This window comes from Corvus kubaryi, unplaced genomic scaffold (assembly GCF_017639235.1).
Source record: "Corvus kubaryi isolate FWS band 111438036 unplaced genomic scaffold, C.kubaryi_AGA036_p1.0 65356, whole genome shotgun sequence".
Taxonomy (NCBI): Eukaryota; Metazoa; Chordata; class Aves; order Passeriformes; family Corvidae; genus Corvus; species Corvus kubaryi.
Genome location: NW_024581937.1, coordinates 40,111 through 54,889, shown reverse-complemented (window position 1 = coordinate 54,889; position 14,779 = coordinate 40,111). Strand labels below are relative to the sequence as shown.

The 14,779-nt window shown below is 42.4% G+C and overlaps 1 protein-coding gene across 1 annotated transcript; it reads left to right on the top strand.

The window, feature by feature from the left end:
* Window positions 1-1,352: 1,352 nt before the first annotated feature.
* Window positions 1,353-13,607, top strand: LOC121673324 (PEST proteolytic signal-containing nuclear protein-like). The gene is made up of 5 exons (XM_042046543.1): window positions 1,353-1,456; window positions 4,959-5,179; window positions 7,090-7,164; window positions 7,657-7,712; window positions 9,062-13,607. The coding sequence occupies exons 1-5, from the start codon at window positions 1,402-1,404 to the stop codon at window positions 9,189-9,191; spliced, it is 537 nt and encodes a 178-aa protein (XP_041902477.1). The 5' UTR covers window positions 1,353-1,401; the 3' UTR covers window positions 9,192-13,607.
* The last annotated feature ends 1,172 nt before the right edge of the window (window positions 13,608-14,779 follow it).

Here is a 14,779-nt window from a genome sequence, read left to right as displayed (position 1 = left end):
GATGTCTCTGAAAGTCTGTGTTCAGGCTGCAGAGCTGCCATGGGCGTATTGTTAAATACAGTTCTGCTGTCTTGTCTGTAGGACAAGAAGGGCTTTCCCTATGGGTGATGCTTAAAGTCAGTGATGGCAGATGATGAGTTGGGTCCTGAAAATTCAAAGACTAGGAGCAGGGAGTATAATTTCACACAGGTATACCAGGAGTTGGTGGTGACCCACTCCCTGGTGACCTCTTCCTACATGCTGTTGCAAGGTGGGGGTTGGAAGGCAGAAGATTCACTACCCCAATACTGCTCTTCACTGTCTGTTGTGAGGTGCAGGGGCCTCCAGGCATGGATAACCTCTGGTAGAGGGAAAGACCTGGTTCCTCTCAGTTGTGTGTGGTTGGGAAGTACACAAAGCTTTACCCTAGGGTGGTGTTTCAGGTGATGCTTGAGAGCTGCCTGGGAAGCCCTGAAGTGCAAGGACTGGCTGTGTGAGTGTGTGTACCTCAGGCAGACTCTTTTTCCTCAGGGGAGGAAGAGACAACAGTGGAACTACATGCTGCTGAGTGTCATAGAACCATGGAATGGGTTGGGCTGGAAGGGGTCTTATCTAGTTCCAACCATCTGCTGTGGGCTGGGTACCACGTCCCTTCTGTCATTTGCTGTTCCTCCATACAAACAGCCTCTTCTGATTTGCAGACTGGCTTGCACACTGGGGCGGGGGGAGGTGGTGTCACTGCTCACTTGAACTCGTGTTACAGAATCACAGATTGGGTGAGGTTGGAAGGGACCTCAGCGCGTCACCTCTCCCACCTCCCGACTAAAACAGGGTCATGGCACAGGATTGCATCCGGATGGTTCTTGAATATCTCCAGTGAGGGAGACTCCAAAGCCTCTCTGGGCAACCTGTTCCAGTGCTCGGTCACTGCACAGTAAAGTTCTTCCTCCTGTTCAGGTGGAACTTCCTGTGCATCAGTTTCTACCCATCGCCTCTTGTCCCATTGCTTGGCACCACGGAGAAGGGCCTGGATCCATCTTCTTGGCGCACTCGCTCCACACACTTTAGATATCTATACACACCGAGGAGGTAATGAGGTAATGATATTTGTGAATCACGGAAGGTTAAACGGAATCGTTAAACCACGCGCCCTGAAGAGGGCGCGGCAGCGGACGTGGTTCCTCCGCAGCCCCGTGATGCAGCGGCTCAGTGTGCGATGCCGGAGGTGACTCCGATACGCCGCTTTCCGAAGGGAAGGGAAGAAGGGAAGGGAAGGGGAGCCGTGCCCACGTGCGGAGCTGTTCCCGCCCCGCATCGCCGCGCGCCGCAGGGGCGGGGCCGGGCGGCCGCCAGCGGGGCCTCGCGGGGGCGGGCCCGAGGCACGCGCGTGCGCGGCGCGTGAGGCGGCGGAGGCGGGGGAAAATGGCGGACGGCAGAGCCGAGGGGGAGAAGGCGAAGCGGCCGCAGCCCGCAGGAGGTGAACATGTAGCGCCTCTCGCCGGGGAGCTGTGGGGTGGGAACGGGGTCCGGGCTGGTCCAGCGGGGGTGGGGGGGTCCAGGTGTGCCTCACCCGGCCGTGAGTTGCCCGGGCTGGGCCGTGCGGTGCCCGGCCCTGCGGGGAGAGGGGGTGGCCCGGGCCTGAGGGGGCTGCGCCGGAGGAGAGGCCGAGTTGGGCCTGCTGTCCTCAGCTTTACAGGCGCTTTTGTAAAATTACACCAGCTTCTCCTTGTTGGCGCAAATGCGCTATTTCTCTCCTTTAAAAATACACGGAATACTTAGACCGTGTTTTGAGAGAAATATGACTGTTGCTGTCTGCAAGGATGAAGACAGAGCCTTAAGGATTAACTTTCAACAGTTATGGTATAAGTTATTTATAAATGGGTACAGTGAATATTCTTTAATTGCTGTTTTAAGCATTTGGGGGTTTTTTGCTTTGCAGCAATCTGTAAGTTTGCTGTTTGGTCTTACAGTATTTATATTATGACTGGATATTCCTGTCATTTCTGCACTGTTTGGTTCGAAGATTTTAATTGGATGTTTCTTTTCTTCTTTCTTCCCTTAACTTAAACTTGAAAGGACAGTGTCTTTTCAAAGATAAAGCTTTTCTTTCCTGGTGTGTTTCTTTTTTTGTTTTAGTTAGGTTTTGATGTGGTTTTTGGTGGTTTTTTTTTTTTGTTTGTTTGTTTGTTTTTTTGCTTTTGTTTTTGTTTTTTTTGTTTCAATGTATCTGTAAGGGAAAGGGCACTTCTTAGATCTGTTGAAAAATTAAATCAGGAAACCAATCAGGATAGCCTCAACAGTGAATGTTATTTCTGATAATTGCTGACATTTGAACAGTTTTACTTGATTTTAGGTAGTTCCTTGACTCTTGGTTCTCTGTTGGGCTTTGGTGGCGTTTTGGTTTTCATTTTTTGACGATGGTATTGGGTTTTTTTGTATTGGTTATACAGTAACTGGACAGCATCAGTACATCAGAAATTCACACTGCCTTGTGTACTCTTTGGTGTGCTGAAACATGATCTGAGTGAGTTAAGGAGTGTTGGTTGGCCCTAAGGATGAATAGTTGTTCCCTGATGATTTTTGAAGGCAATTTGCAGTCTTTAGTTTTTGCCAAGATAGTGGGGTTTATCTTAAAATTAACTTAGTTGTGACTGGTTTGTTCCCACATGTCCCAGTGGTCACACTCCCAGGGACAACAGATCCTGAAATGCTGTGCAGCTGGAACTGTCAGTCTTGTCACTTCAGCCACCTGGACAGGGGAAGTTGTCCACTCGTGTGGTTTGTTGATACACACGAGTGAAGCCACTGTGAAGTAGGACAACTTTTTATTTCTGTAATCCATGAAAAGGACACTAGCTAGTCTAGTTTGGAAATAGGTGCTTTCTGTAGGTGAAGTGTGACCACCAGGAAATAATAAAGAAGTCTTCATATCTTGGAATATATTTATGGACTGGCATGGGAGATAGTAGAGACCTGTTTAATAGTTAATAAAAATGTCTGCATTTTTGTTTCTTGCAGAAATTAAACAGCACAATGGCTCCTTCCCCACCTTCCCCAATTGTCCAGTGCCCCTTACAGCTCTCTCATCAAGTAAGAGTGTTTCTTTCAGCAGTCTGGAGTTCATCCCATGGCGAGCCCAGTAGAAATAGCCCTCAGAATGCAGTGCTGATAGGAACTAATTCTGAGAGAGATGCTCTTTAAGATTTGGTGAGAAAACAGATATGGGTAGATTGTATTAGGCTTCACCTTGTGCTCAGCAGTATTTGAGAATTTACACTTAAAAGAAGCAAGCTGTAGTGTCCTAACCTTCAAGCTAGCCCTAGTTTAGGAACCCAGACTGGTTCCTTGTGTCCTGAATTTTGGGCTGCTATGGGTTTTGTATGTTATGAATAAGAAGACTTAGCTCTATGGTTCCAGCACTTTTAATGCCAGTGAGTCTTCTACCTACCCTTGAATCACAGTCTCTAGTGTACCTAGGCTGGACTTGGAATATTTTATTTAATGTGATTTCATGGACTAGCTGTAAGGATGTTCTCATAGTCTCTGCAGATTGCTTTTTGGTAAACTGTGCTAAGACCACTACCAGTACCCAAGGTCACTTGTGTAAATTTTGATTGTTTCTCTTTCCTCCTTTGTTTTTCATTTTTATATCTATGTTTTCTGGATCAAATTTGCAGTACCATTTTTTAAATATGATGAAACTGATTAAAGTTACAGGTTTTTTTGTGATCTGCCATATTTCTGAAGGTGAATGATAAATTCATTTTGGTTTCAATCACGTACTATCTTGATACCTGGAAGAGTGGGGTAGAAGTGGTATATTCTGCTGCTTATGATTTGGGAAATAGCAGACAAACATATATATATAGATTGAGTCCCTAGTTTTTCTCTTTCCTGATATTGTTTGCTTCTTTTTTTTTTTCTCAGAGCTACAATCTTGTTGACCCCCAGTTCAGACTTTCTTCTCTCCCATTACTTCATCTTGCGTAGTAGTTTTTTGCACTAGCAGTGCAAAGAACTTTATTCCCTGATGGTCTGAATTTGCTGTGCATGGAAGGTGCTGTTCTCCACTTGATGTGATGAGGAACTTGTGCTAGCTCCAGTTGTTTTAAACTGCTACTGAGAGCACTTCCCTGTCCATTCCCTAATGTGTCGGTTTTCCCCCCTTCTGCTACTGCAGTGGTTTGCTTATTGCAGCAGCAGGGAAGCGTCTTTTTGCTGAAGCATTTACTCTGTTCAGTGTGAGTTTTCCAAGGACACCTTTGTCTCTTGGTGTAGCTGAAGAAACTGATTTTATAGGAATGAAAATGTTACTTGAATGTTTTTTCTCTGTGGATCACTGTTCAGCTGCTCTGTTTTCCATGACTATACAAAAGCAGAAAAGATGAAATCTATATATATGTTTTTTTTAGTGCTGATTCCTTCCTCAAGCAGAGCTTGGCAGATTTATTACAGATGAGATGCGGACAAGCAGTGACTTGAAGCATGATTGAGACAGCTGGCCTCACTGTAGTCACTCCCATGATTTTAGAGTTGTGCCAGACAAGCCTAGAGACTGGCATGGACATGATTTTGTAGGAATTTAGTAGAATTAATTTTAACTTAGATTATCTACTCTAGATTTGGAATTGGGATTCCAATTATGAAAGCTTATCTGTGGCAACTTAAAAACTTAAAAAGATTTAGTCATCTACATTTAATTTACTACATGAACTTTGACTTCCATACTAAATAAAGAGATGATGCTTCAAGATTGTTTTCCTGGCTCATACAAGAAGTTCTTTACAAGTAGTGGAGTGCTTGCAGTTTCTTCTCCTCTTTGTGTTTTGCTGTCCACTAAATATACGTTGGTGGAAACTGCTGTCACTAAAAACATCTTACCTATTGCACCCAAAGTATAATGCTTTTTGAGGTTGCTGCTCCCATCAATCTGCTCAGTAAAAGTAGCTCATCTTGGTAAGTTGTTTCGACTTCACCAGGACCTGAAGAAGAGGCAGAAAAACCTGTGAAAACTAAGACTGTTTCTTCCAGTAATGGAGGAGAAAGTTCGAGTCGCAGCGCAGAGAAACGGGCAGCTAATCAAGAAGCTGAAGACTTCACCACAAAGCCTGCTCCTGCCAAAATGTCCAAGTTTGGATTTTCCATAGGCAGTCAGACAACAAAGAAGGCATCTGCAATATCCATCAAACTGGGAGCAAATGTAAGTTTACTGAGGACTTTTCACGTTAGGGAATCTTAGGGAAAAGGGAAATACTTTGGGGAGGCTTCCTTGCAGAAGGAAACCTTGAATCCCATGAGGGTAACGTGGGTAAAGTTTAAGCAGACATTGCAGGGCCAGCTAGTCATGCATGTGTAAGTACTTCAAGGTGATTAATAACAGGTCAGTAGTCTCAAGAAGCATAAGACTTGATTGAAATGAACTGTAGATCTTTAAACATACAGAATAATTTTGTGATGAGATTTGGTAAGTCTGCAGTAATTTCCTGAGGGAAATGAGCAGACTTGTTAAGCTATTCAGGCTACTTTGAAATGAGTGCTGGAAGCTTCATTGCATAGGAGCTTAAAGCTGGAAGAAAGCATCTAGATGGCTTAATAGGTTGTCTTCCATGCCAAAGATCTTATTTTAGCATGAGGAATTGCAGTGTATTTCCATGTCTTTGCCTGTTCTTTGCAAGGTCACTGTGATTTACTTGTGTTACATGCAAGAGATGAGGCTTCGTTACAAAGGTTTCTAAGAATTCTGATCTCCTTGATTGTCCAGCACAAGGTATCCTTGTGCTTGTTTCCATGTGAATCTGATGGCTCTCCGAGTCCTCTGCTGGCTTGGCCAAGGGCAAGCCAGGGGCTGCCTCTCTATTTAATACAGTTCATTTACATTTCCCACGTATCACTGTGATGGATACATTCTGAATAGCTGTCTGCACTAAATTCAAACTCTAATCGTGAAAGCCTTGCACCCGCAATGCCAGCATTTTAGAGATCTCTCTTATTTTAAGATGGGAGATGTGGGCTGGCAGCATTCTAGGATATAAATGCAATCAGGGCAGCTCAGACTTTGGAAAAATAGACAAGGCTGACGTCTCTGAGCTTCTAGGATTCTTCAGTTTCTCATGTCCAAAGTGGCAATAGATTTGGCACAGGATTTCTGGTTCACTGAATTTAATGGGTGACTGACAGTGCACCAGATGGGACAGTGCTGAAACTTGCCCTGTTTCTTTTCAGTCATTTTTATTCCCCTAGTACGTTACCCATTCCTTGGGTGCAGATGCTTTAAAAATGGTATTTATGTGTTGTACAGTATTGGTGAAGAACAGCTGTAGGCAGTTGCGTAAGGGCTCTGCTGCAGTACCAGCTTCTGGGAGTGTGTATTAAAGAATTGCCAGTAAAGGCAAAATGGGGAAAGCACTGTACAGGATTGATTTAGTACTATAGTAGCAAACTGTTACTAGTAACTTGTTTTTTCTCAGTGGTGTTGAAGTAGCTTTTGGTGCCACTGTTGTATTACATGGAACAGTTGTGAGTTTGACAGCTTCCTACACTTTAGATAGAGGAATAAAAAATTGGAAATAAAAAACATACTCTTTAAAGGAACTTTATATTAATTGGACTGTGTGATACACACTGGTAGTAGTTTAAAAGCATTGAATTGTTTTAAGCCAGAAAGCTGTCACGTTGTTAAAATAGAAGAAAATAAATATATTCGTTTTTTCTGACATTGATGGATAAGAATATCCCGAAAGAATAATGGAAATAGTGACGCAGTAAAATTTTGAGCTACCACAAGTTATTCAGGTTTTAATTGTTCATGTCATGCACCAGTGGCTGAGTACCCCTGCAGTGTGCTAGAAAGTTAAGACCTGCATGTGGGGAGCTGTAATATGAGAGGGTTCAGCTTGCTGCTCAGAGTGATCACACATAAATGAGCAGTCATTTTCGTTTTTCATTAGAGAATCCTTTATGTGCTTGATTTAGACCAAAATGTTTCCCCCTGCTTGCCCATTTCAGTGAAGATGTTTGACTTGACTTAATTTTACCAAAATGCTTAAAAAGCCAAGGGTAGTTTTTTTGAGTTAGTAGACTTACTTTACTTGTGAATTTTATCTTTTTCAGAAGCCTAAAGAGCCTGTTCCAACCCTGGCTCCAAAAACCCTTTCTGTAGCAGCAGCATTCAATGAAGATGAAGATGTGAGTAATAAACCAGTGACAAACACAAAATACCATTGGTGTGGTAGGCAGAGAGTGGGTTATTTATGGTTCTTTACATAACTGTCAGGAATTTTCAACCTAGAAGCATCTCTTGATTCTGATTAAGAATGTACAATTTCATAGCTTTGTGTTGGTTCAAGAAATCATTAAAATGTTGGTAACTTCTCCGTGAAAATAAGATGCACAGCATAATTTGAATTAATAGTTGCTTTCTCTGGGCTTGATTAAGGGGAGGCAAAGGAAACTTGTGCTTCTGGTTTGCTAAATATTTTGTTACCATTTTACTGCTCCTTTTTACATAGAGGCGAACAAAGGAATTTGTATTTTGTTCTATAACCTTGTAGGACCTCCACTGTGTCCAAAGTCACTTTGCTGTCCTGTAGGGCTGTAGTCTGGCCTTTATCTTGTCAGGCATTTGAAGTGTTCAAAAGCTGGTGCCCAGCCCTGCTCTGACCTCCTTTGTCCCTGCAGAGCGAACCAGAGGAGATGCCCCCAGAAGCAAAGATGCGCATGAAGAACATCGGAAGGTAGGGCAGCTTTGAACTGGGCTTTGGGGAAGGGTGAGCGTGTAAAGTACCTCCCCAGCTCAGGGCAGGTCTTGCAGATGGCTTAAGAATACGAGGAGAAGGTGATGCCTGGGGTGGCCACCTAAAACACAGAGGCTAGACAAGAATAAGAGAACAAAAGGAGGTATTTATTTGAAGGCCTTCAAAGGTACACCCTGGGCAGGCCAAAGACTCCACCCAAGATGGACTCTGGGTCACGGGTTCTTCACACTTTTATAAGTTTGGTCCATTTGCATATCAGGGTTAATTCTCCAATTATAACTTCAGTTCATTATGTAATTACCCCAAGTGGGTTCCCCTCTTTAGAGGCTTTTAGTTTACACATTTTAGGGCCTGGTGTCCTTGAGGTGGAAACCTAGAGAGTCTTGTTATGTCCAACCAGCATGAGAGAACAGCAGCTAACAGGGCACAAGGAACTTCAGAGTTACACACCAGGCAGTACAGGATTTGAAAAACAGAAAAGTTAAAACCTAAGGCATCAATAGAAGAGGTTAAAGAAGCATTTCTCCAGAAACAGGATTTTCAAATGTTTCATCTACAGGTTAAAAGTAGTACATTTGCATTTGAACTTTGACTCATGCTTGCCTTTTTTTGAGGAAGAAATTGAGTCTGCATTAAACAGAAGCTCTTTTTTTTTTCTTGTAAAGGTAATAGGTAGGAATTCTGCTTGTCTCTACTTTGTATTTTTCTAGTTTTCAGTTTTATAAATTGCCTTGAAGTAGGTAGTCTGGTCACGTTTTTAAACTCATGTGCAAGGGGAAAATGAGAATCATCTTTCAGAAAGACAAAGAATTCTTTATTTTATAATAAATTATGTAATTCTTCTGCTTGCCACAGATGTGAGAGGGTAGAAGACCAGTCCTAAAATAAGTAGGGACCTTTTCAGAGGAGGCTTCACTTAAACTGGGGATGAATTTTGAAAATTTGTATTTTAGAAATGTTTATTATGATAGACTGCTTTTAAAGTCAGTCACTCTGGAAGTTCTCTAGTTTGGTGGTTTTTCGTTTTTCTCCAGTAGCAAATTTGGATCCTCAGTTTCTTAATCCTTGCAACAAATTCTTCGCAGCTGGCAGCAGTTACTGCCACTGCCACCTCCCCTCCTGCCCCAGCTCTTTTGGTGTACTGTGGAGAGATCAGGTCTGTGGCCAGCTTACATTTGCTAATAGTGAGGGCTCCTGATGTAACAGAAGGAAATGTGTGGTAGTTTCTGGGGCAGATTTGGCTTGTAATTGGCATTCTCAGTGTCACATGGCACAGACTACTGTAGGTGAGCTGACTTTCTCAACTGCTCTTGTTTTACTTCTCACAGGGATACACCAACCTCAGCAGGACCAAATTCCTTCAATAAAGGAAAGCATGGATTTTCTGACAACCAGAAGCTATGGGAACGAAATATAAAATCTCATCTTGGAAACGTCCATGACCAAGAAAATAACTAAATGATGTGGATTACAAGTTGGGTGTTTGGGGGGAGGGGAGGGTGTAACATTAAAGGAACAGTTTCCTTTTTTAAGAATGGTATGAGACTATCTTTGGAGCCACTTTTTTAAGATTTTGAGTGGTACACTAATAAATGAGTTTGAAATTAGAGGTAATTTATGTTTTGTATACAGATTTCAAGGCATTTGCTAATTTTGTAGTTCATGTGATTAGTTTCAAAAGGTTACAGATAATAAAGAAATTGGAGTGGTACCTTTTTAAGATAATTTTTTTTTTGTCAGTGATTAAATAAGGTGGATGAAAAAGGTTACTGTCTCTTTAATAAGGTCAAAATTGAATGCTCTTGCATTCTCACTTCTGGCTCCCTCTTCATAACAGGAGAAACAGTTGACTCCTAGGAGTGAGCATTGTCTTGTGCTAGAGGGGTTACTGGACTATTAATTTGAGTATAATCTTACACAGGAAAAAATAAGAACCTGTATTTTTTTCTCCCTGCAGTCCCCTTTTGTTAAGTCTCTGCAAACTAGGAATTACGTTGCTCTGAGTGGCTCTGGTAACTTAGCTCTGATTTTGTTTAAAATTTCATGTAGGATGTGTAACCTTCAGTGGCCTGTTCTGTCCTAAGGAAATGGGCCTTGTCTGTATATTAGATACAGTCTGTAAAGAATATTCACTACAAAGGTAAATCAGTATTTTCAGTGTGCTCCTTTTAAATCATTAGCCTTGAGTAGTGCTTGTTAGCATTTCCTAGTGGTACACAAAAGCCACCACCAAAAATACAAGCTAATGTACATTAAGCTTCACCTTTGGTTGAATATTTTTCTTTACGATGCCTAGAAGGAATAAAAGCCACACCAAAAATTGGTAACTCACTGCTTAGTATGAAAAATCTAAGATGCACTTTCCCTGTCTTGCCATTTAAGACAAAATGCCTTGATACCTGTGACCTCAGTGGACACTATCAGGTCAAAGAATGCTGTATCTGCAGTCCTGATGTTTCTAACAAGTGTCAGCTTCAGAAATAAAACTTGACCTTTTCCTGCCTGTCTTCCTTTTGCAGTGATTTTCAGCAGTGACATAAATCTGGTCAGTTTATTTCTTAGCTTTCATACTGCAGAACAGTGCTGTAGGATTTCAGTGCTAGTAGTGACCATCTAAATTTCACTCTAATTTAGATTGCATATTTGTAAAACATTTTACTAACAGAACAGGTAAAATAGAACATGATCAACAGCAACACCACCACCTGTCCCAAGAGCAACACCTCCCCTACCCCAAACAAACATAAGGTTCTTTTTAAACTCAAATACCTGATAGTGTCAACCACTAAATTAATTTCTGGGAACTGGTTGTAGAATTCAATACATTAATTGCTTTCATCCTGCCTCTAAAAGCGTCTTCTTGCTAAAGTTGAACTTGCAAGTACAGAAAGGAAAGTGCATCTTGTAATGTATTTTTTTATTATTATGATTATTATTATGATGATTATTATTATTATTATTTTAGGAAAGCTCTGACCACTTAGACTTTTGAGTTTGTAAGTTCTAAAAATATTTTTTTGTATTTTTGTATTGTATGTGTAATCTTTTTTCTTTGAAGTCTGATGCAGTTGAATACCTGTAACTGTTTTCTTTTAAAAGCCTTGTTACAAACTTAACATAAAAATGTATACATTATTTTTTTTCCATAGCAGAAATATTTGGTTTATTTAAAACAAAACACACTTTCAAAACTGACTTTCAGGACTTCCAAAAGCAATTTGGGCATTACTGGAACTAGGCAAGACAAACTTTTCACTTATTTTCATCACATGTGGTTATGTTTGTCTGAATAAATCCCTTTAAGATAGTGGTAATTCATACTGAATAGCTATTTTCTCGTGCTCCTCAGTAGGTGGTTCATACTATATTAGTCACTTGTATAGGAACAAAGAAAAACAGAACTTCAAATAAGAGAATGACTTGGAAATTTATTCCTTGTTTTAGTTAACCTTAACCTACCACCACTGTCTTCCGCATCTTTGACTCAAGTAGCTATTCATACCCAGAATTTCCTTGTACTTCAAAATCATTTAGGAAATTGCTAGGCAGAAGAGCAGACATGCTATGGAATGCCTTCCGTGCAACTGAGAGAGGAAAAGTTATATTTATCTTCTTACTTCCACGGTCAATAAATAGTCGTAGACCTTGTGAGAGACTGCAGAAACTTCTAAATCTCAGCTGAAGGTGAGCAGTGATCCTGCCTCACCCAATGTAAGTGTTCTCTTCCTTCTTCATGGAAGGAAATCCATCAGGATGGCCTCAGGACTGAGTGCCAAACAAGCTGGGTTTTGTTGCTCCGAGGTGTCTGCTGGTGTTTAATGTCTGACGCTTGCAGGACAAACTGACTGACCTGAACAATAGCATCATGGCAAATGTTAGCTGGGACTAACTTGAAGCTGTAGGCTCTGGTTAGAGTAGTCATGGTTTTTGCATGCAGAGCCTTTTTGTTTGTTTGTTTGTTTGTTCTTGGTGTGATTTTTTTTTTGTTGGTTGGTTTGGCTTTTTTTTTCAAAGGATGTTCAAGAATCCTGAAACTCATGATAAACTATGTGATTTAGGTATGTTGAAGTGCTTCCAGGAGGTATTTTGAGACCTTGAACTGCTTAGTACAGCAAGATGTGTGTGCCTGTCAGTGGTTTAAATGCCAGTTTGTGTAGTTTTTTCCCAGGGAGCTCATGCTTGCTTAGCAGGAATTGGCACCTGAGCAGCCTGCAGAACACTGGTGACGTAAGGTGAAGATGTGAGTAGTTACCCAGTAACCTTCGCTGTGCTACCCTGCAGCTGGGCTCTTTTGAGCCTGCTGCCTTGTAAATGGATCCAAACTCATCTAACTGTATTAAAATAATAAAAAAGCCTAACAACCCCCCCCCCCAAAAAAAAGGAAACAAAAGGCAAGAAGCCCCCCTCCTCCTCCCCCAAAAACCCAAAACAAAACAGTCCCACCAAACAGTGTGGTGAACTACTGGTGGCAGTGTTTCAGGCAGTGCTGGGTGTAGCCCCTTACCTAATTTCATTCCTTTAGAGTATGGGAGGTGCATCATCCAGATTCTCAGAATGAAGATTTTTATCAGCAGGAAGGAGTCCCCAGCCTGTCTCTAAGGTAACTGAGGGGTGCTGTTTCGCAGCTTGTGCCGTATCTGACATGACCCAATCACGGTATTCATTGAACTTTGGCAAAGCCAACTGTGGTCCTCCTGGCAGCCCCATGGCAGCAGCCACAGCTGCCGTCAGGCCCGCTGAGCTTCATCTCCACGGCTGCCAGGTTTGCAGAGCAGCCCTTTGTCAGAACTCACAGGGCTCTGCTGAGTTCTGTGTGCTGCAGTGGCTTTACCAAAGCTGGCTTTCCAAAGAGACTTGGGAGGAGAAGTCAGCTTTTGAGAAAATGGCAACTTCTGGTTCCTGAGGGGGCAAACGAGTTTTAAACTATTGGAATTCACTGGTGTCACTAGAACTCTTTCTGGGCTGCTGTAAGATAAGATAAATCTGTTTGGAGAAGCAACAGAGTTTCAAGAAGGTTTATTGTTTGTGTAGTTGGTAGCCTTAAAGGGTGTTCTGCAAAGAGGTTGGGGTTTTTTGAATTCCTTATAAAACTACAAGCTGAGGAATGCTGAGTAGTTCTGCCCTTAGGCTACAAAAGGGAAGGTTATGTTCTAAACTCACCAGAATTGGTTGCCTTGTGTCTCTGGCATGAGACACTAGAACACCGTAAATATTGGACAATTAACGAATTGGTTACTTTATCCTGTTAACACATCCCTTATTTCTTCTGGTTTCATTAGCAAAAAGATCTCCTATTGTTGTCTAATTTTGAAATATTGGCATTTTATGTAGTGCTTAGGAAAGCTGTTCATGTCTAATAATGTGGAGCCGTTGCCTTGGGGTAGGTGTGTAGTTATCCATGGACTCAAAAGCACAGAACATCAGCTGTTACACTTGAACTCTGGACACAGCATGTTCAATTCATGTTTGCCAGTTCACATTTAGTAATCTGCAGTGGTGGGAGCCCAAGATTTACTGCCCAAACCTTTGAACTCTGCAGCTTTTTGAGGTCTGGACACTCCAATGCCAGCTGCCCCTCAGGCTGGGAAAGGAGGAGGGAGGAGTGGCAGCGACGTCATGGCTGGTAATCAGAGCATGAACTTCCTGATGCAGTGGCATGGAGCAACATCTGGAAAACCTCTGCTTGGCGTGTGGCTCAGTTCTTAAATTTGTTTCTTGGGACTGGATCTCCTGATGAGATGGATACACAGAAAGTGTTTATGGTAGCAAGAGCTCCACTGAAACGTGAAATTATGAGTCCATATTGATGTTTATTGATGCCAAGCTATTAATCTAAAGGTAATGCAAGTTATAATAAAAATGTAATTGTCTTTCCTTTTCTCCCCCAGCTTCCCCTAATTTGTAAACATGGTAGTTGCATATAAGGTGTTTGCTGATGCTCAGTAGCTCATTACAGAACCATAGCAGTGCCGTGATGACAGAAGTGTAGCTGTGGGAACCTTCCCTACTCACACCAGCTGCTCTCTACAGCTGCAGGCACTGAACAGGTAACGGTGGAACGAAGGCCTAAGGGAGTGCTTTAGTTTTGTTACTCAGGTGCTTGTGTAACAATCCTGTTCACACGTGAAATTTAAAGCCAGGACAAGAGCTTGCACTACTCTACATCTAAAAGCACCACTTAAGTCAGCAAAGCTGTAAGGCAGGGCACGTGACCCCTGACAAGAGACAAAGCCTGCAGGACAAAATTTTTCCTAGGGGAACAAGAAAAACCTTCTTTCTGCAAAGTCTTTTAAAGGTCACATGAGACTTGTAAGGATGTTCCCCAACAGCCCTGCACTTGAGGGTGACAACAGTGACCAGGGCCTCTCCTGCAGCAGCTGGACATTTCTGCACAAGAATAAGCCTCAGTTAAGAGCTGCTTGAGAGATGCTGGGGGGGTTCCACACGTTGTCAGCAGCAGCTGTAGACTGGCTCCTGAATGTTAGCATTATACACTGGTGCTGTAGAAATTCATGGTGCTTCCTTTAACAGGGAGAAATGACATGGTTGTAGCTCCAGTAGAAACAAAGTGGGGCAAAAATTATCCACACATCACTTGGCTGTTGTCCATGATAGTTGAACCCCTGTGGAGCAGCAGTTGTTCAACAGAAGCCTTCCTTACTCCTTCAGCAATCAGCCTTTTGAAACCCCCATTTTTCTTTATGTATAGACTTAGCTTGGTTACTTACAGGGGCTCACAGAGGAGTTAGTGTGCTAAAAAACTCCTAGCATTCCCTTAGGATGAACCACAGAAGATAATCAGGCTTTCTGCAACATTGGTGCTGCCCTGAAGATCCTGTAACAGCAAAGGGAAAGGCACAGGACACTGTTCCCAGACCTGGAGGCAGCTGTACAGCTCATCCTTCAGCCAGGAGAGTGACACTGCAGGACAACTTCCACACCACAACCCCTGCTCAAATATCCATCCCAGGGCAGAGGCCAAGATGGAAGTGCTGGCTGGTGCTTGCTTTGGAGTGCAGTGTTGTGGCCACCCAAGTCAAGAGAAA